General features: G+C 39.2%; 1 protein-coding gene across 5 annotated transcripts in view; it reads right to left on the minus strand.

Moving 5' to 3' along the window:
• The window catches only part of csnk1g1 (casein kinase 1, gamma 1), a 37,611-nt gene that overhangs the window by 13,704 nt on the left and 3,113 nt on the right, over window positions 1-20,794 (minus strand). For all 5 annotated transcript variants that reach the window (XM_086070876.1, XM_086070873.1, XM_086070877.1 and 2 more), the window contains exons 2-10: window positions 10,695-11,008; window positions 10,537-10,577; window positions 8,671-8,740; window positions 3,175-3,326; window positions 2,849-3,083; window positions 2,209-2,294; window positions 584-668; window positions 271-419; window positions 95-202 (exon numbers count right to left, since the gene is read on the minus strand). In XM_086070876.1, the coding sequence (XP_085927002.1) occupies window positions 95-202; window positions 271-419; window positions 584-668; window positions 2,209-2,294; window positions 2,849-3,083; window positions 3,175-3,326; window positions 8,671-8,740; window positions 10,537-10,577; window positions 10,695-10,881 (1,113 nt within the window). In that variant the 5' untranslated portion in view covers window positions 10,882-11,008. The remainder of the gene's footprint in view (window positions 1-94; window positions 203-270; window positions 420-583; window positions 669-2,208; window positions 2,295-2,848; window positions 3,084-3,174; window positions 3,327-8,670; window positions 8,741-10,536; window positions 10,578-10,694; window positions 11,009-20,794) is intronic.

Genomic DNA, 20,794 nt, shown 5'->3' on the forward strand with positions numbered 1-20,794 from the left:
TTCATTGAAGCCTTCTAGTTTCTGAATGGATATTGGCGTAGCAATGTGTACACTTGAGCGTACCAACCTGACAAGTAGACAAAAGTTTTCATACCTGATTTCTTATTGGTGGGTGTGCTGAGGTGCGGTCTCTGTGAGGATGGCTCTCTCTTGTGACTGCAGAAGCCCCAGAGTCTATATGGACAGATCCCACTGGTGTGGGCTACAACAAACGACAACTCATAAACATGTGTCACGTTCAATATTCCCCAGTTGACGTGTGTTACTTACTATCTGTCTGCCAACCCAGTCGTATGTGTAGTCGAAGGTGTATCCTTTGCGCTCAAACAATTCGGTGAATAAAGTCCTCAAATATTCGTAGTCGGGCTTTTCAAAGAAGTCCAGCCGTCTTACATATCGCAGGTAGGTGGCCATCTCCTCTGAATGAAACACAATCACAGGGTATGAATTCAAGATCGGTAAGAGAACTTGGAGCTGACACGATGTTCATACATAATATCGACAGAAATGCCAATTATGCTGAGCATTTGACAGATTCGCAGCTTGGTGGATGAGCATTACACTGGTGAACTGTGCAAAATACCTGGGAAGTTCTCGCACAGGACCTCGATGGGAGTGTTTCGTTTAGTGTCTCCAATCTTTTGGTATCGCTCTTTCAGTGTGTCCGCCTGAAGAAGATCCAACATACATACGGCATGTGACAAGAAGCAGTTTGAATGATTACTGGAGAGGAATAATGGATAGATGAGAAAACAAATGTACGTCGCAAACCGGCACACCTACATAAAACACTTCTGTCTACACTCTTTTGTCTGTGGGATTTTTTTCCATTCTTTTTTGAGGCTCTTTTCAAGTTGACCTCAAAAGGTTTGCTTTTCGCACCATTCCCCTCAAAGCATCCATGCAGTTATAGGCCTTGTTTGTGCACTGGGGCCTTCCTTAAATCGCTATTGTAGTAAGAAGCATAGAATTGGCCCAATTTATTTTTTGGGGTACAATAAAGAATGTCAGTGTTTTATAGTGCCTGCTGTATTTTGTGTTATTAATTGATTTATATTTATTTTACTAACTTATTCACTTACCTAGTTTTTGTTATCATTTAAATATATATATTTTTGAACTTATCCACTTATTATATTTATTAATTTTATGTTAATTGATTTAACTTGTTAATGTAATGTCTTAATTCCATGACTGATTTTTACTCCATATACAGCACTTCGTATGCAGCGATTGCTGTATTAAAATGCTTTATACAAAAAATTGAGTTGAATTAAGATTCTGGTGTACCCCAATTGCTGATTAATTAGCTGACACAGTGTTTGGGTCCATTTAGGATAATGATATATTTTCAAAAGAGTGACTCATAATTGTATTTTAACAAAATCTCTTCTTGAATACAGACATTTACAGCCTGATTGTGTCAGCACTGTGGATGAGTAAATTTTAACTTGGGATGCACAATAATATCGGTGGCCGATAATTATTTGACGTCATACAGATAAACCAGATAATAAAGAAATCTGCCGATAACAGAGGTGGCAAATCCAGGTCCAGAAAGTAAAAACCCTGCCACAGTATGGCTTTAAGCCTCAGTTAGCTAGCGCCCATGGTGCTCGTTTATCTGCTGCTAGGGAGCTAGTAGCCAGCTAGCTAGCACCAGGGGCTAATAGACATGCCACGTTGGTCCATCTGTTGTGGCTCAAGTTGTGGCCAACTCCTCAACCCCTCCCCTCTCCTATGGTAGTGTTGCATATTTGTGACATCATAATGCGCGCAACCTCCTGTTCACAGAAGATGCATCATGACGACATGGGCAGTCGTCAGTGTGGGCTTTCTTTACTGTGTCTCCCCAAAATGTTATCTTTGCAGTTTTTTGTTGCATTTTTAAAACATGACTGTTTTGTTTTGGCAAACTCAAAATGAGTTACCGTTTGTCTTCGAAGCAGTGATATCAATAAAATTCAGCTTCATGGTGCTTTACACAATGTTTCAATGTATTTGTACATGTTAGACTTATAGAAGGGCTCAAAAGTATATTTGTATTCAAGTTAATTTTGCAAACACTTATCGGCTTATCGGTTGTCGGCACTTTCTAAATTATTGGTTTATCGTATCGATTGAAAATAGCATTATTGCGCATTTCTAATTTAAACACATTCTAATAAATACATATGGAAATAAAACAAAACAGATTTTATATGTTACCTTGAGTCCTTGCCATGGCAAACTCCCACGAAGGAAATACATGAACATGTGACCCAAGGCTTCCAGGTCATCTCGTCGGCTTTGCTCTACATCAAAAGATTTAAGAACTTTATTTGCTAAACAAATTCCAAGAGCCAAACTAATTAAAATAAAACTTAACCCTATAGAGCAGCGATTCTCAACTTATGGGCCAGGACCAAAAAGTGGATGGCACAACCCATTTCAGGTGGGCTACGGACTGCTAGTAAAAAATTTTTTTTTATTTTTTTTTATTTTTGGGGGGGGGGGGGTCCAATACAGAGGCGTACTAAGTTCCCACATGGAATATATGAGGTAAGTGACAGGAAATGTTACTCACGTGTGCTCTAGTCACGAGTTTACTCTGTAAACATATACAGTGCAGCTCAGCCTTTGGTTACCGGGCATCATTGCAAGCATATATGCTTTGGGCAGAAAAGTCAAATTCATTTGAAATAGCATTCAAAAATATAACATATGCTACACATGCATTTCTGGTGGCGCTTTAAAATAATAAATAATAACGTCAATAAAATTGTGTCATCCCGGGGTGACACTAGTTGAAAATCGTTGCTTTAGAGGACTTGAAAATAAAGCTAAAAGTTGTGATAGCTTAGTGTACCTTTGCCTAAATGCGTGTTGATGGACATGTAGCGGGCAGTGCCAGTCAAGCTCTTATGCTCCCTGTATGGAATGTGTTTTTTGGTCTCAGGGTCGATGTATTCTTTGGCCAAGCCGAAGTCAATAATGTGGATAATGTGCTCCTTTTTATTCCCTTGCCGTCCAATGAGAAAATTTTCAGGTTTTACATCTCTATAGATGAGGTTTTTAGAATGCACATACTCCATTCGAGATATCTGTAGAGAAAGGATAAAAAGTCAAGATTGCATCAAAATAAATAAATAATTGACAAGGGCCACTGTGGTCATGGAATTGTGAGCAACTCACCAACTGGATTGCGATCATTAGGACAGTCTTCAATGAAAAGGTCCTGTCGCAGAGGTCAAATAGGTCCTCCAGACTTGGCCCCAAGAGCTCCAGAACCATGGCGTTGTATTTCCCACAAGGTCCAAAGTAAAACACTTGGGGCACACCTTCAGCTAAAACATATTAAAACTAATTGTCAGAGTCCAAATGGCAGCGACTTTGTGACATCATCATGTTCTGGCGTTCAAGTCGCTGTCGTGTTCATGCTTTGGCCTACAGCAGTAATCCCTCAAAATTGACTTGTACAGAATGAACGTCAGCATATTATATGCTCTTGCCAGCATATGGACAAGTAGGCGTCACGCCGCGCTCCATCCTGTGTTGCTGGACACCACTACCCAGTGCTGTGGGTTGCTAATTGTACTACAGGCACCTCGTGTCTGTGGGAGGCCTGAAATGTGTCGGTTTGGAGATGGTGTCAATAAGTGGATGAATGCTTACTCAACCAAAAACATTGGACTTTGAAAGAACTAAAGAAAAATAAGGACAGTACATCCATCATGGATTAAAAACAGAAAGCCCAGTCCTGTATATAAGATGCATTATAATGGTCTGCTGATGGACACTCACACCTTTTGAGACAATGTCATTATCAGTCTTTATAGAGACAATTCATAGTTCTTCTGCATCTTATCAATAGCATGAGTATTTATCCAATATGTAGATGGTACCTTGCCAAAGTATTCACACCCTTAGCTTTTGTTTTGTTACATTTATTACCATCTCTAATCTAAACAATAACATTTCTTTCTCTGAACTTTATTTGAGGGACCTTATTTATTTGGGCTGTCACACACAAATCTGTTTAGAATCGATTATCCTATTGATACTCGAGTAATCGCCACCTTTAATGAAGAATATCACTATATTTCGGACCGACCAAATGTCCAGGGGCCTCTCATAAAAATGGTGTGAACTCTGTTGATCACACTGGACAAAGAATTTAATTGAATCTGACAAAAGTAATACAAAAGTAATTAAAATTACCCTATGGAATATCAAAATCCAATTTGAATTGTGGTTTACCAGAATTATTTAAAAAAACAAACAAATGAAACTCGGCCTGGAGAAAAATAATGGTAACCAGCCTTAACTTAATATTTGTTGCAGAAGCGTTTGAGGCAATCACTGCAATCAAACTATTTTTGTAACTTTCAATGAGACTGACTTCTGCGCTTCTCATCAGGTACTTTGGCCCACACTCTTCATAAGCAAACTGCTCCACATTGTCTCAGGTTTGAAGGGTGCTTTTTCCAGATGTTATGTTTCAGCTCTTTCCACAGATGTTGAATAGGAATTAGAAGAGGGCTTATAGAAGGCCACTTCAGAATACTGTAGTCCAATGTTCTTCCCTTAATCATTCCTGGGTGATTTTTTGTTTTTTATCTGTCTTTTGGGTCATTAATCCTGTTGCAAGACCCATGAGAACAACCTCTGCTGTTCATTTAAGAGCTTTTTTTTTTTATGTGCCTGCACCCCCCTGTTTATAATATTCATTTTAATCTCCCGAGACAAGTCTTTTCTTTGCTTGCTGCACAATTTGTCACACTTTAAATAGGCCGACTAACAGATTACAACTTTTAAGATACTCATGATGCTAATTAGAGGGCACACCTTGGTTGAACATGACACGGTCAAATTTCAATATTGTCTAGGGAAACTACCATTTTTGTCCCGGCCTATTTTATGTGGGTTTTTTTTTACATTTAAAAAGCATGTCTGATTTTCATTTATTTTAATGAAATTCAAATTTATTATTACGTTTGTCAGATCCAAGTTATTTCTGTGACCACTCTAGGTTTTTCTTTCATCAAACGATTGTTGTCCACGTGTGTATTCTGAAAGGTCATGTAACACTTAGATTGCGCCACAGGGGACTTCATTTCACTTAGTATGTGACTTCTAAAGGTAATTGATCGGAGCTTTCAAGGGGCTTCAAACAAAAGTAATAAATACATTTTCAAAACTAACAAATTATTCATCATTAATTAAATCATTTTAAAACTATTTCTCATTTCACGACAAATTTTGTGACTATAAATTAAATAAAATTCACATAATTTTTTTTGGAGGTTGTAATGTAAAAAAACAAAACAAATTAATATATATATTTTTAAAGCCAAAGGGGTAAATACTTTTTTTTAAGACATGGCATACACATGACAGTCCCAAAACTGCAGCATTGTTACTTAAAAAAAAAAATATATAAAATATATATGAATCACTGGGACGATCAAATTATTCTTGAAGTATCACCTTTAAAATCTGGTCAATATAAACTGCGTGAGTGCAGGAGTGTTTTAAACGGTGCTTGCAGCGGATAAGAAGCTGATATAATGTTTCATTCCTGCAAAACCCTTTCACAGTGCACCTGACCTTGAACAAGACTCTCAACCATTACCCCAAATTGTACAGTCTTGTGCAACAGTAATACTGACAGATTGCACAGACAAATAGTCCTCATATAAATAAATTGAAGAAGGGTTGAAAAATCCCTAACTGACAATAATCCTCATTAGTATCCAATGACAGTTGGTTACAGATCGAAAACAACACCTGACTGGACATGAGTCAATGCACATTAATTGTGAAACATCCACAGGCACTACGACAACAGCATTGGCTGTGTGGAATGAGGCGCTGCAATGATGTCACATTATCCCATCTGGAGGAGAGACGAGAGTCAGATTAGTACTAAGAAAGGCAGACCCACTCTCTAAATATTTAATGAATTTCCACACACTTGCCCTTTTCCATCCCTCGTCTTTGCAAAACAATAGTGAGAATGTATGAGCTCCAAACTGGAAAGACCATGTATCAGCAAGTCCTTTTTGACAAATCACAGAAATTCACACCCATCTCTTGCCAGGTTAGCCATTCAGTAAACATCGGCACATATCTGGGACATTCTGTTCTTTTGTAATGCGAAATCATGTGGGATCGATCATATCAGGAAGCGGAGACAGCTTTTTTCTTTTTCTTTTTTTACAAAAAAAAAGTGCCTCAACACATGAAATCCAAATCCATCCAATTACTATGTGGGGAACACTTCAATTTTTGAAAGTGGATAACAGTAAATCCAGTATGAGTAAAAAAAAAAGAAAAGGGGCGGGGGGGGTTTTGCAAGGGCGATTTTTGGGGCATGTATAATTACCACTGTGCTATTTTCAAGAAATTAAGGTATATTTTTCAGATTTGTCCAGAAAAAATATTAACAAAAATGGCAATTTCCAGCTATCCTTTAAATGGCCCCGACCCATTTCCTCTAATTGCATAGCTAATCTTACAAACTCTTGATAGGGGTCGCAGAAATGGGGATGAGAAAACAAAATGACAATTGTCTTCAAATATTCAGTAACAAAATGGTGAGGCAGATCTGTCAAAATGTAGTAAGTAAAAAATGTTTAATAGTAATAGCCCTCAAGCAATGACAAATTAAAATAACCTGTATTCTGTCTCCCCCCGATAACTTTAAAAGGTGCAGTGTGACTCAAGTCAATCAGATGAGATGTCCTCAGCCTTGTTTGTGTTTGTAGCGTTTTAGGCCAGGGCTGGCGAAAATCTGGACTAAAACAGTATCCTTACATACGTTTTCCATTCAATACAAATTTCTGGACTACAAGGCGCACCGTGCTCGAAGCCGTGCTAGCTAAATTTGGGAAATACTCGAGTTGGTTACACATATAAGCCGCACCCGATTGTAAGTCGCAGGTGTTTTAATGTTACCGCACCGGGTTCCCGCGACTTTCTTTTCCATAATGAGGGCGCAAATTTTCTCGCTGTCGTTCTGTCTCTCCTCCTGTATTTGGACTCACTTGGTTTGTTTTGCTCTGCCTGACGCTCTTGCGCTTCCTTTATAGTGTGCCCCCCTGTGATCTGATGGATAAGCCGCACCTTTGTATTAGCCGCATAGTCGGATGCAAGTGAAAAAAGTAGCGGCTTGTAGTTCAGAAATTACTGTATGACCATAAATTAAGTAGGTTACTCTTAAATCTGCTAAATTTTTGTATATATATTTTAAAATACACTTTGTTGTTAATATGTATGTATGCTGTATATACCAGTCATTCTGAGCAACACACACTGACACGTGGTGAGAAAATTACATGCTGCTGTAAACACTGTCAGACTTCTGTATCACTTGTTTGATTTGGCAAAGTTAAATTAGACAATTTATGTTTTGTTTTTGGGACTATAATGTCTCTCTTTTCCAAGATTAGTGATGGATTAGACTGGATTGAGATTGGATTTAATATTACATGTGAAGTTTGGCACGTAGGTCTTTTTGGTATCACACACCTGTTGTGGATCCACTGCCCAATTCGTCAGGAACCACTATTCGACTATCAGTCTATAGCAATGGTTCACAAACGGTTTTGACTTGGAAAGTTTGTGTCATACCATGAGCACTTCCTCACTCACGTTGGTGATTCTCCAAAAGTAGACCATAACACAATTGATTATTAAATGACAATTTTAATATAAAACATTTAACGCTTACACATAGTCTTTTTTTTTTACTCAAATAAAACATAAAAAATATTTTGCCTTGAAAATAAATTAATCAATCCCTAATATTAGATAAGTCTTTCTTGTACTTAAAAGTTTATACAAGTAAGATTTCTCAGAATATTGAGATTTTTAAGTGAATTAATCATTTGATTGGACTTGATGTAAATAAGGATTTTTTTTCTCGTTATGAAATCTGTGTTGTACAGAAATTATAATGCTCCGTTCTGTTTTGTCCTTTTTTTTCTGCAAAGGAAATATGACTTGCTTAAAAAAAGCTTTAGAAACTAAAACATCTGACAACTAAAAAATCTCATTTTGATAATAAACTTGTCATGTAAATTTTAATAAGTGACAATATGGGTGTTAATAAATACATGTTATGTTTCCTAATTTGTATATGTGAAGCTTGTTTCTGAAACAACCATTGGTGCACCATTTGCGACATTTTGGAACCAGATGTGCATTTCTGGTTCACTTTCTGATTCAACATAATTTTGTCATTGCAATATTCGACATTTCAGACATTATGAATGTGTTATTATTCTCAGTCAGAACTGGAAATATTGCAAAATGTTAAAAATACCTCTGATGCACAACATATAAGATATTCTAATATGGCTGTGACAAATGCAGTTTTCAATAAAAATAACAAAAGGGATACTTTATTTCAATCAATATGAAGATTGAATATTGTATTTGATTATTTACACAACTTTCCTCTACTTTTTCCCCCCTTCCTATTTTGTCCCCAATGTGATTCTTAGGCTCACAATAATATAGACACACACATTCTACAAAAGTAAGTTGCTAAACCTGTTTAATATCATATCCCAACAACGAGTTGTGGCTCATCACCTCCTATGTAAATAATACAATCAGATCGACAAATGACAACAAAAATCCAGTGACACCAAAACAAAAGCCAAGTATGACGCTGTCACCTACCTGTAGTTCCCAGTGTTTTGTAAAACCGGTACTCTAAATGCAACTGCGGTGCCCTTGACTTTACTGGTTCCTGTGCAGAAATAAAAAAAACAAAAGGAAAAGTAGCACCGGGTCTAAGACAATGCAGACAAATACAGGTAAAGTCAGTAAAAATTGGGAAATGCTTTTTCCTAAATCTACACACTGTATTTAGAAATAGGCAATAATTGGCACAGAATTTAAACATGCTTGGAGGGAATTACTTCATGTACCTTGCGCAACAAAAAACAATGCATAGAAGTGTGCTGGAGTGTCAGCAATTAAATAGTTTGGCACACTACGGTCAGGTGATTAATTATAACAAACAGCTTGCAGAAGTTTACAAAGTAGTAGTTGGCCACATTGAAAGAGTGTACTGTACAATGACAAGAACAAAATTAGGAAAGTCCTGCAATTTTATGAGAATTTATTAAATTACATTGCTAGCATAAAAGTGAAATATAGTACAATAATTGTGCAAATGTGTGTGTGCTTGACAAAGAAGTACGCAGCCTGAAATTAGTATTTTTGTTGACTTTATTGCTCATTGTGGCAGGTCTGCTGGTCTCAGACTGCTGTATTTATATTTATCTGTGTGGGAAATCTGACAATTCATTTTTTCTTTTGATATTCTAACTTCTGGTTCAACTTTTCTCTCTTACTTGATTTCAATGTAGCCTTACTACTCATTTGCTTAAACAAGAAAAGTACATGTGCTTGGCCACACAGGAGCACAAGACAATGTGAAAGAACGTGGGCCGGCAAGGTACATTGGTGGGAGGAAGGGGGGAGTGTCCAATCTGACATATAGAGGACTATAAAAACATATGATCAACATTTACGTTTCCTAAAATGGACTTTACTGTCTAAAGATGAGTCAAAAAACAATACACTGCCAAGTATGAGCTGAACACAAACATTGTTTCTTCAGCCAGTGTGGAATAATAGAGACATGAGTCACTTGGCTAGCATGTAGAATTTATAAAAGCGCACTAACCCTACCACCTTATTTGTTGGGGCATGTTTATTTCGTGCAGGGGTCTAAAACCCTTGGCCTGGGGGCCATTTGCAGCCTGCGGGATGATGTATGTGGCCCCACTAAGTTTAATTGTTTTTTTTTGTTTTTTGGGGGGGGTATTTTGTGTTTTTTTTTTTTTGGGTGGGGTGGGAGGGGTATTGCCAGCTATTGGGCGAAAAATAATTCTGTAGTGACACCAAGTGAAAGGAAAAGATATCCTGTCATCCAGTCCCGGTCATGTATTTTTCAAAACCTGCCGTGAAGTGAAAGGTTGGCGACCACAGCCAATAAAAAAAACAAATAAAAAAAACAAGAGCCAAATGTTTTTTCTTCACCACATGGATAATAAAGATGACTTCTTTTTTTTAAATTTTTTTTATAAATACTCAAGCCCCTTTTTGTGGAAAACTTGATGCGGCCCAGACACACACGGACCATCTCCAGCGGCCCCGCACATAAGTTGAGTTTGAGACCCCTGATTTAGTGCATATGAAAATAGTGGTGACATGCAGTCTGGTAACATCTGTGTATACATTAACCAATCCCTTTGTCGAATGAAACAGGTTTCCTGTCTTACAACAATGGCAGAGTCTAATATTAGCAAGAGTATTTTTGTGATCAAGTGAAAAAGGTGCAGCATGAGGAAAGATCTGACTCTGCTTTGTCTACTAATGAACTCTTGCAGGACAGACTATTGTTACTTATTACTACTGGTAGGGAGACATTGACTTATAGTGTAAATCTTGACCAAACATGAATAGATTGCATTTTGTATACAACTTTTATACCTGAGGTTAGGTTTCAAGAGAAGAGAGAAAATGTCAACTTACCAGTTTAATAGCTACATACTCATTGGTGTAGAGATTTTTACCTAGAGGGGGGAAAAAACAAACTTTTCATTCAAAGCAACATCATTGCTTTTATTTTATACAGTACTTTCACAAAGTACTGTGTGGAGAGACTGCAATAACTCCTTCCCTTTACGTACCTAGCTTCAATTCCCCAAAGTTTCCACAGCCAATCTTCTTGCCAACACGGAAATTTGGGCCCACCATGAGTACCCCAGAGGAGCTTGAGGAGCCTGACGGCCGCGACGAGTGTCCACTGCGACTTCCCTGGGAAACTTTGGTGCTTCTGGCAGGCCGCTCGCCATATTTGTCCCTCTGAGGATCCATGGCGAGAGCAGCACAGTTCAACGAGGGCCTGGAGTGATGTGTATAATGGCCCCCTGGGCCGGGCCCACACACTTCTGTCCTCACTCTAGCCTCAACATTGGTCAAGGGAGCGAAGAAGGTCGAAACCCTGAGATGAAAGATGAAATACTATTAGTGAATACACAGCGATTCAAGTTTCAAAATGACCAAGAAGCCCAAACAAGTAAATACACCTTGCTAATTAGAATGGTATTGTATTGAAAGGAGCAAACAATAGATTTTCCAAGTGTGTGGAATAGTGGAAGTAAAATATGCCCCAAGTAGGGCTGTTCGATTATGAAGAAAATATTAATCACGATTATTTTTGGTAATAATTGAAATCACGGGCGTTCGTGTATTTTTGGGTACAAAACAAGAAAATCTTTTAACGTAAAAATTATCAAGACAAATACAATTATTTTAAACACTATAATTATGGAAGTTCCTTCTGAATGGAATAACATTTATTAAATTAATTATTTTAACATTTAAAAAAAGATGCAAAAATAAAAAATTTGAACAACTCAAAACTAGTATTAATAACCTTTTTTTGACGATTATGCTGATTTTGTAATTGTGGACTGTAATAATTGAAATTGAATTTCAATTAATTGCACAGCCCTAGCTCTAAGAGATGTATTCAGCAATGTATTTTGATGACGGTGTTACCAGAGCTGGGCACTTCAGTTAATCATCAATTCCCATCCATAACGTTGCCCACCTTTTGCGGAGTGCCTCCGCATATTCTGCAAATGCTTTATGATGCAAAGTCTTGCAAAAACACACAGAATAAAAGAGATTGTCTTTACTCACCCCGATCTTCAGTCAGTGCTCGTGTTTTTTTTTTGCGGCTTTGCATCATTGTGCACTTGCCGAAAGGTGGCCGTCATCATCGACGGGAAGTGACGATTAACGGAGGCGCCCAGCTCTGGGTGCTAATATGGACACTGAAAGGTCAAAGTAATTTTTCAAAATCGAATAAATATATTTTAAAAAGTGCATGGCTAACACCAGAATTGACCATTAACCATCCAGATAGCCACTTTTTTTTTTTTAACAAAATGATGAAACCTGCACAGCCTTTGAAGCTAATTAGCTGCATGTGACTTTGCTTATCATGCATGACTTGTCAGGTCTGGTATTTGATGTGTTTAGTCTACTGATACAGAACCTGACAACAGCGCCAGTCAGCTTGATCCAGTAGGTTCATAATATAATCATTGAACACAGTCTGACATTTGCTGCTTATTTTAGACCATAATGTTTCTTATTAAGATTAAAATGCTTTTGTGATAAGAGGGGGCAGTGATTAGAACATTTGCCTCACAGTCCCGAGATTTAGGGTATGAATGGCATTCGCTGCATGTTCTCCCCATGCTTGCAAAGGTTTTCTCCCAGTAGCAACCTTGTGAAGACCCTAAATTGCCCATCGGTGTGAATATGAGTGACTGTTTGTCTATATGAGCCCTGCGTGTCTCTGATGACCAGTCAAGTGTGTACAGCAGGGAGATCTCACTCACACCCTAATAAATTGTTAGTTGTTTGGAAAATAAATTGCTGCATGTGTATTATGGGGTCGTGAATGGTGTGAATAATGGGTGAAACTGGAGTTTCTTCTCAAATATATGTAGTTTCATTTATTTTCATTTTTGGAACATACACTACTCACAAAAAGTTCGCGATATTTGGCTTTTGGGAGAAATTTCAGGACGAGCCTAAAATGCATTCAAACCTTTACAGGTGAACTTAATGTGACCTTCTCTAAGCTTTTGAATGCACATGACCAACTGTTAAATGTTTCAGTACTTTTTGCATGCTTAGAGTGTTAGTGTCATCAGCACGTTGCAACAGATACAAAGAGACTGGAAGAGTCACAGAAAGAAGCAGAAGTGGACCTCCATTGGCCACATCCCATGCCGATGACCGCTACATTGTGAACTATGCCCCGAGAAACGGGATGATGAATGACACTCAACTCCAGGCACCTCAAGGGAGGTGAGAGGGCCACGTCAGACCATTCGAAAGCATTTACATCAGCCTTACTACACCGCCAGACACAGGCGTCATCGTCATTAACGATGGACGAGGGACCAGTGGGCCTCAGTGCTGTTCTCTGATGAAAGTTGATTCATGTTGAGCAGAAATGATTGCCGCCAACGATGTTGGAGTGCGCTATGCATCAGCCACTGTTGTCACCAGGCAAACTTTTGGTGGTGGCGGTGTTACAGTGTGGGCAGGTGTGTCCAGTCGGCACAGAACTGCCCTACACTTAGTGAATGGTACAGTAACAAGCCCTTACTACCTGAATAACAACATTATTTGTTGTTAGCTTTTCTTCAATGTCCTACTTTCATGATATATCACTGTAGCGTGAACTTTTTACATTTTCCATTAATTTCACCAGAAAGCCAAATATCCTCAACTTTTTGTGACTAGTATATTTGCAATATTCTGTATGTTCCCCCTCATCTACCAGGCAAATAGCCCCCCAGCCCATCCATTCAAAGTTCTGGGTAAAAACCCTGAGCAGTGAGCACTTTATCTTAAATGAATTGTAAAGGCGACATTATAAATTTTACGCACTGCAATAATCACTGTTTACAAGAGCACAATGCCTGATAAAGACAGCGTAGTTTACCGTTAGGGTGCTGTTGAGATGAGCGCAAGAATCCCAGCCAACAGTGACTATCAAGATTATCTTCCGCCCACAACCTTGGCCAAAAGGGCCATGTTTGTGGAGAATATTATGTAAACAATTACATAAAAGCTGTCCACTCCCAGGGACATTGATGGAGGCTCGTCTGTTCACATCAAGTGCACGGATAAACACCACAAACGGGACACGGGCACAGATTAAATGATGCCGCTGGTCATCAAATAAAGACCAAGCAATCATTAGCACATAAAGTGTCATCTACAGGTGTCTGACAAATTTTTAAAACATCTTTCAGTGTTTGTTTGCCACAGATGTTATTGTATATTTGGCAGGTTACCATTAATTGTTCAACCAAAGCAAACCTACATGTCAATTTGACTAAAAGGTTGATGACAATGTTGTAATTCCTGTGCATGGAGAGACTGCTGCACATAAGTACCGTGTGTGTGTGTGTGTGTGTGTGTGTGTGTGTGTGTGTGTGTGTGTGTGTGTGTGCGCGCGCGCGCGTGCGTGTGCGTGGGCTTCCAGATGACTCATACTCAGTATTGCCTGCACAATTCTCAGCATCAAAGACAGCTCAGTTGCTCTCAAGGGCAACCATGCACTATTACTATTACATAAAACCAGGAACTGAACTGCATGGCTATAAAACTGATTTACAGTAAAGACCATTGGCAAGGTGGAACTCTTTCTGTTGTGTAAACAATCATTAGTAAATACCTTAATCCAAAAAGAGGATTGCTGCTGGACTAACAACAATGACCAAAACACACACATCCAGTCTCATTATAACAGAGACCGTTACACTGCATGCTGTATTCATCACAGATTATTACTTCTTTTTGTAAAAAATTTTATTTGGCCAAATCGAATAAAAAAAAAATTCAACAAAAAAAAAATCTAGTTTCATCAAGATAAGTCAAAATTATTCAGAAAAAGAACCACACCTTGTGCTGTGTTAAAATGTACTCTAAACTCTGAATGAGCAAATCTGGCATTGGTACGGTATAGTACAAGAGAGCAGTCCTCTTTTGATCACAGCTGTACAGTACAGTCTGTATTGATACACGGTATGATTTTCAGGCTTGGGGAGTAACGGAATACATGTACCGCCATTGCGTAATCAGATTACAATTTTTCTTTAAACTGTATTCCGTTACAGTTACAGGAAAATCTGATTACAGGTACATTTATTAAAAATGGGGATTGTGAAGTGTGAGAGAGAGATACAAAGAGAGAGAGAGAGACAGAGCAACAGAGTGCGCGAGTAGGACCGTTGCTACATGTCGGGGAGGTGGGGACGAACGAACTGACTAGTCGTGTCCTCCACACACGGGCAGTTTAAAAAGCTTCATGGACGGGAGGAGGAAAGGAAATGGCGACCGGTATTCACTGGAACTAGTCTTGCTGAAGGAGCGAAAGTTTGAGCTGAGAGTCCAGCGACATGCTACGCGCTGTAGCTTCTTGCTAGCTAGCCCGCTAGCCTACAACCATAATGTGAGTTACACCTTCCAAACAAATCTTCCTCCCACCGATTCACTATTTAAACATCATACACAACATATATACGGCTAAACTTGTGACTGGGATGAAAGTTCATTTTGCAGTTGATGTCACACATCGTCATCCTCATTGGATGACTATCTTTCTATCTAACTATAGCTGACATGTTTTTTTAATTACACAAGGATTTTTACTATTTGTAGGCTGCCCGGGTCCCTATGACCAGCAAATAGCAGGGGCACATTGTATAGAATATATATTGTGGTGATATTTATTGTTATCTTGTCTTCATGAGCATACTCTATATTGTAATATTGTAATCCAAAAGTAATCAAGTTACATTAATTTAAAGGTCCCATAGTACGAAAATGCACTTGAGTGGGGTTTCACAAACAGATGTGAAAAAAGTCTGTCCGCGACTTCTCCTTTCTAAAATGTTTGCTTCAAACGGGCAGATTAAACTTCCGTGACTTAGTGACGTCAAAAAAACACGGAAGTGCACTCGACTCAGCCCCCTCGGGTTAGTGGCACCACCTCTGGTCAAGGTTTGTCACGCCCACTAACAATTCGAGAAGCTGCCTTTCTTTTTCTGTCCCTGCTTGCAAATGCTCCCGTGGAGAGGGGAAACGATGATCAGGAAAAAGTGGTTGCTTCCTTCGTCCCAAGTCTTTGAGAAGACAGTGGATTAATTTTATTTTTGAAAGACGTGTACCGACATAATTTCTCAAAGGACTGTTTTGTTAGTGAAAGCCTGTTCAGAGCTGGATTTGCAACACGTTTAAACATAATGGATCGGTCCATACAGTGTGACACGACTGCAAACGAGAAAGATGTAAGATTAAATTTTTTAACATTTAACATTTTTGCTTTAGCCTTCCTTCCTATCCTTTCTAATAAGAGATGTGCACCATCTACCATATTACTGGTGTATTTTTAGTGCCTAAAGTGGGAGCTACATTTATCGTTGTTTGGTTACAAGAGGTCAGATATGATGAAGCAGACGGTGGTTGGATAATATGAAGCGGTTGCGTATTGTTTTGTCAAGATACAATCCGCGGTGGTTAATTTGTCGTGACTGGCAACTCGCCACCTAATTGACATGACTTTGTGATGCTAACCAGCCGCTAAGAGGTCTCGACGAGACAGCTTGCACGCTGCGACCGCGCAGTGGCCTAAATGTGCACATTTGTGTTATTCATAACCGCTTGTAAATGTCTACAAGCATTCACGTGGTCTGGTGCAACTATTTACATAAAAGTGACACACCTCTAAAACAGGCTGTTTTGAACAGAGCGTTTTTTTGTCTGATTTAGGGACAGCAAAAACATTAGATCCAAAGTCAATTTTGACGAATGCATGTCACAGACATGTCTTTTACACATTTGAGAACTATTTTAGTATGTTGAAAAGTTGAATAATATGAGACCTTTAATATTATGGTACTTGGATTACGTTACTAACTAAATTTTTTAGCAGATAACTTGTAACTGTAACGGAATACATTTTAAAAGTAACCCTCCCAACCCTGATGATTTTTGGATGCAACGAAAATTTGACCCCACATTTTTTTTTTCAAAAATTGCCCAAAAGTGGAATTTTTGTTTCGGTCCTAAAGACTTTTGCCGCCGAAAGAGGATGTGATGACCTAGGCAAAAACCTTGAAAGCAAGCACTCTGTGGGCTTACCAATAAGAAACCAGCCGGTTTGTCACGAATGGTTGCTAGCCGGCGGGGGTAGCGGTGCGTCATGCCGCCGTGCCCGCTCACGATGCAGCTTGGTCGGCCAAGCATGCGCCCACGGGACACTGAACTAAGCGGAGGTGGGCGGCGGGGAAATTAACCCAAAACTCAACTTGCTTTGGGAGCCAGACACTGGCCGAAGGTGAGAAGGCGGCTTCTATGGCGCCCGCGTCGCTCGGAAGGAACCAGAGAGTTTGCACTTTGTAGGTAAGCGTGTGCCCGTTGCTGAACGGCTCTCAAAAGTGGTCATTCGTGATTTTGCATTGGGGGAGGGGGGGGGGGTTGTGATGTATGGCAATAATAGTCATTAAGTAGCCTTATTTGCTGTATTTGACTGCATTTATATTGCTTTACATTTGCACATTACATACAGTATATTATTTCACTATCACATGGCCTTCAAATTATTTTCTGTTAAAAAAAATTTTTTAGATTTTCATCGTTGTTTGCAAATGATTATGTTTGTTATCCTGAGATTTACCTATTGTTTCATGTAGTTACAGGAATGAAAATGATCTTTAAAAGATCTGACTGAGAATTCTGGTCTCAGGTAAATAAATTCATCTTAGAGATTTTACACACTAGACAAATTTGACAAAATGCACAAAATGACCCAGCTGAGGAATTAATATTATTTTAGATTTTTGAGGTATTGTAATTTATTTTTGTGTTTAAATTTTTCCTTTTCTGTCTCAGGTTTTTCATATTCAGTTTAGGCCAATAATTTTCATTTGGGTGCATCCTAGTATTATTATTATTATTATTGTTATTAGAGATGGGTGAGTAGCAATACCAGGTATAGATATCGGGTCATGAAGGATGCAGATGATAGTCACCGCTACTTAAGGCCATAAATAAATAACTGAAAAAGAACTGACATCGAGTAACTCTGCCTTGGCCAGTGGTTGAAATATTATGTACCATAATTACGAGTCTAAAAAAAGTGGTATCCAACATCCCTAAATGTTTTTAAAATGCTGATTATTATAATTCTGGTTATTATTAGCAATAGTAATATATTATTAAAGCTACTGAACGTAGAATATTAAATTTCGAATCGCTACTGCCACCTGCTGACAAAAAATTAAACTGCACAAACCGTTCTTCACATACACACCACGCACATTACGTCACATCCGCGGACAGGGCGCGGGAAATTCTAACCCGATTCCAGTCTGAAAACTATTGGCCAGAGGCTTGCAGGAGTACCCATGGTGAACAGCTATGGTGTTCATCTACTAATTAGAAGGCATTTCACTCATAAATGGTCAAATAAAAAGCTTATTGTAAAGTTATTTTTTGGGGGGGGGAAAGTTCCACATTGCAACTTTAAGCTTGGGTGCATTCTTCCTCATATGCCGATTGGCTTCACTGACCAATAAATACCCTAGGCATGACAAGCACAATTCAGGAAACTCAATGTGCTTTACAGAAGCAAAGACAAAACCTACAAGCGTCAATAAACATAACAGTTAATGACATTCGGAAGCAACGCAGAGAAAACAAAAGTAGCTTGTAAACATTACTAAAAGAACATACATTGACAACGTTAAAATACATGAGCTAAAAACATTTAAGAGTAAAGAAATAAGAGTAATTTTCTAAAAATAGTTAAAAGAAAAAAGAGGATTTAAAAACGCTCAGAAGATCCTTAATTTAAGGTATAGGAAAAAAGTTTTTAACCTGGATTTAGTTATTAATCCTAATGCTGGAAGAAAAGCGAGAAACTAATGAATGATTAATGGCTGTCTGAAAGTGCCAAAGGTGGATTTAAAAGTTAAACGACATTGCGAGAACACTAAAACTGACACAAATTCTAATGAAAGAAGTCAATTGAATTTGAATCCAAAGGGCCTTGAATCAGTGCCAAATTGCACTAACATAAAAAGGTGCTACCAAGTAGAATTACTCACAGTATGCAGAACCTAATGTAGGTTTTCTTTATGAAAAATAGTGGGACTGTTAAGTAGAGCTGGATTTATGGGTTTAAGGTGAAGGGGGAAAAGCATTTTGTGTTACCATCCACATCCACATTGCATCACCACTACATTAGAACATGTTAAGATATGTCTGGACTCTGGAAAAGGTTTATACAATACATACGAAATGACACCGGGGTGCTTAAGCACTAGCTTAAGTAAGCAGTTCCCTGCTTGAAAAATGCTTCATTATACTCTATGCCTATTGGTGAAGCATGGCGCTGAGAAAACAATTGTCTTGCTGACCAGAATGCACTGGGCACGTTGCCTAGCCAGGCCACTCCCAGACGAATGAGCTTGGTGCAGGCCACATTTGGCAAACTGAGCCGTCTCCATTTACACACGTCACAATGGTACAAAGTAGGGCTGTGCCAGAAAAAAATCGATTCTCATCTAGTACGATTCTGAATAGATTTTATATGTCCCAAAATCCTGTCTTGCCATTGTGTCTGTGTGTGCCTTTATTTAGAGCGCTGTTCGTGTTGTACCCGATTTGGCCACTTAGGGGCAGTGTGGCTCTACGCGGTGTAATACACTCTTAAGATGTAGACACATTCGAGAGTAGAAGGAAATAGTCACGATCAAGTTATTCCAATAAAAGTTGTTTTGTTGCAGTGTGGAGCCGTTCTTTTGAGTGATAAAAGTGGTGCGGGTAGCGCGCTAATTAGCATTAGCGAGTCAGACTGGAGTAGATAATTACGATTCCTTGCTCATCTATAGATTGAAGCAAAAATCAACCGAAGGGCACAAAGGCAGAAGCACAAGTACTGGGACGCGGCCCCCCACGTCGCAAGCCGGAAACGGAAACAAAGTTCATGGGCGAAAACCCGGAAGTCCCGTCTCCTCCGTGGCATATAGTCCATAGGTAAGGAATTGTTTGATTTAGTTACACTTTATATTTAAGGCCTCTAAGTGTTTTGTTCACAAATACATACTGCAAAACCGGGTCAGGCACGGTGACGTGTCAGGGTGTAGAGACGGATGTTTAGTAACCAAAAGGTTGGCAGTTCGATCCCCGCTCTCCCCAAGTCTTGTGTCCTCGGGCAAGGTGCTTCACATACATTGTCTCTAGTGCTACTCACACTGGTGTATGGAAGGTGCGAATGTTTGGTGGTGGTCGGGGGGGCCGTAGGCGCACACTGGCAGTTGCGCACACTGGCAGCCGCGCTTCCGTCAGCCTGCCCCAGGGCAGCTGTGGCTACTTAAGTAGCTTACCGCCACCGCAATGTGAATGTGTGAGCGCACGAATAATGTAACCACTGTGGAGCGTCTGAGCATCTGTATAGATAGAAAAACGCTATATAAATGCAATGCATTATTATTATTATGAGTTTAAAAGAAGATACAGTACAGTACAGACATACACAGCATGGCAAAATAAAAAGAACAAGGGATTATATCAGTGCGGTCTGTATACAACACAGCCAGCATCCAATACCAGCTGGGAACGAGCCAAAAAGGAGGTCTAGTGGTTTGGAGAATGGGAAGCGAGGAAGTTAGCCTATCAGGTGAGGGGATTGCTTTGTTTACAGCTGGTGAGCTGTCAACCGAGATAGCATTTAGCAGCCAAAATAATACACCGGTCACCGGATTGACTAAATTCTGTCAGAAGAGGAGGTGCTCCTTCTTTTCCGTTCGATACCCCGGAAACAAAAGCGCATGAGACAAGGAGGCCGACGCAATATTTCATGTTCGGTCTGAGCCCAGCATTAGATAAAAGAAACCTGTAGCCACGTTATCACACGGTCGGCACAGAAATGATCACACAAATGTTATGTCCAAAAACCTCTGAGTCACTAAAAGTCTGTACCAAACAACACGCTCAAAGATACTGCACAAATTGTAAAATAAATTCATAAAAATAATCTCTACACTGTCATCCATCCACGAGCTAGAGCCAGCTCAACACTGCTGACATTTGGGCAAGAGGCGGAGTAGACGGGATGCCAGCCAATCACAGGGCACCATTGACACACAGGCCATGAATGACATAATTCTCTGGTCTGATGAGACACTGA

Source organism: Leptonotus elevatus, chromosome 3 (genome assembly GCF_054856555.1).
Source record: "Leptonotus elevatus isolate MCC_2025b chromosome 3, RoL_Lele_1.0, whole genome shotgun sequence".
NCBI lineage: Eukaryota > Metazoa > Chordata > Actinopteri > Syngnathiformes > Syngnathidae > Leptonotus > Leptonotus elevatus.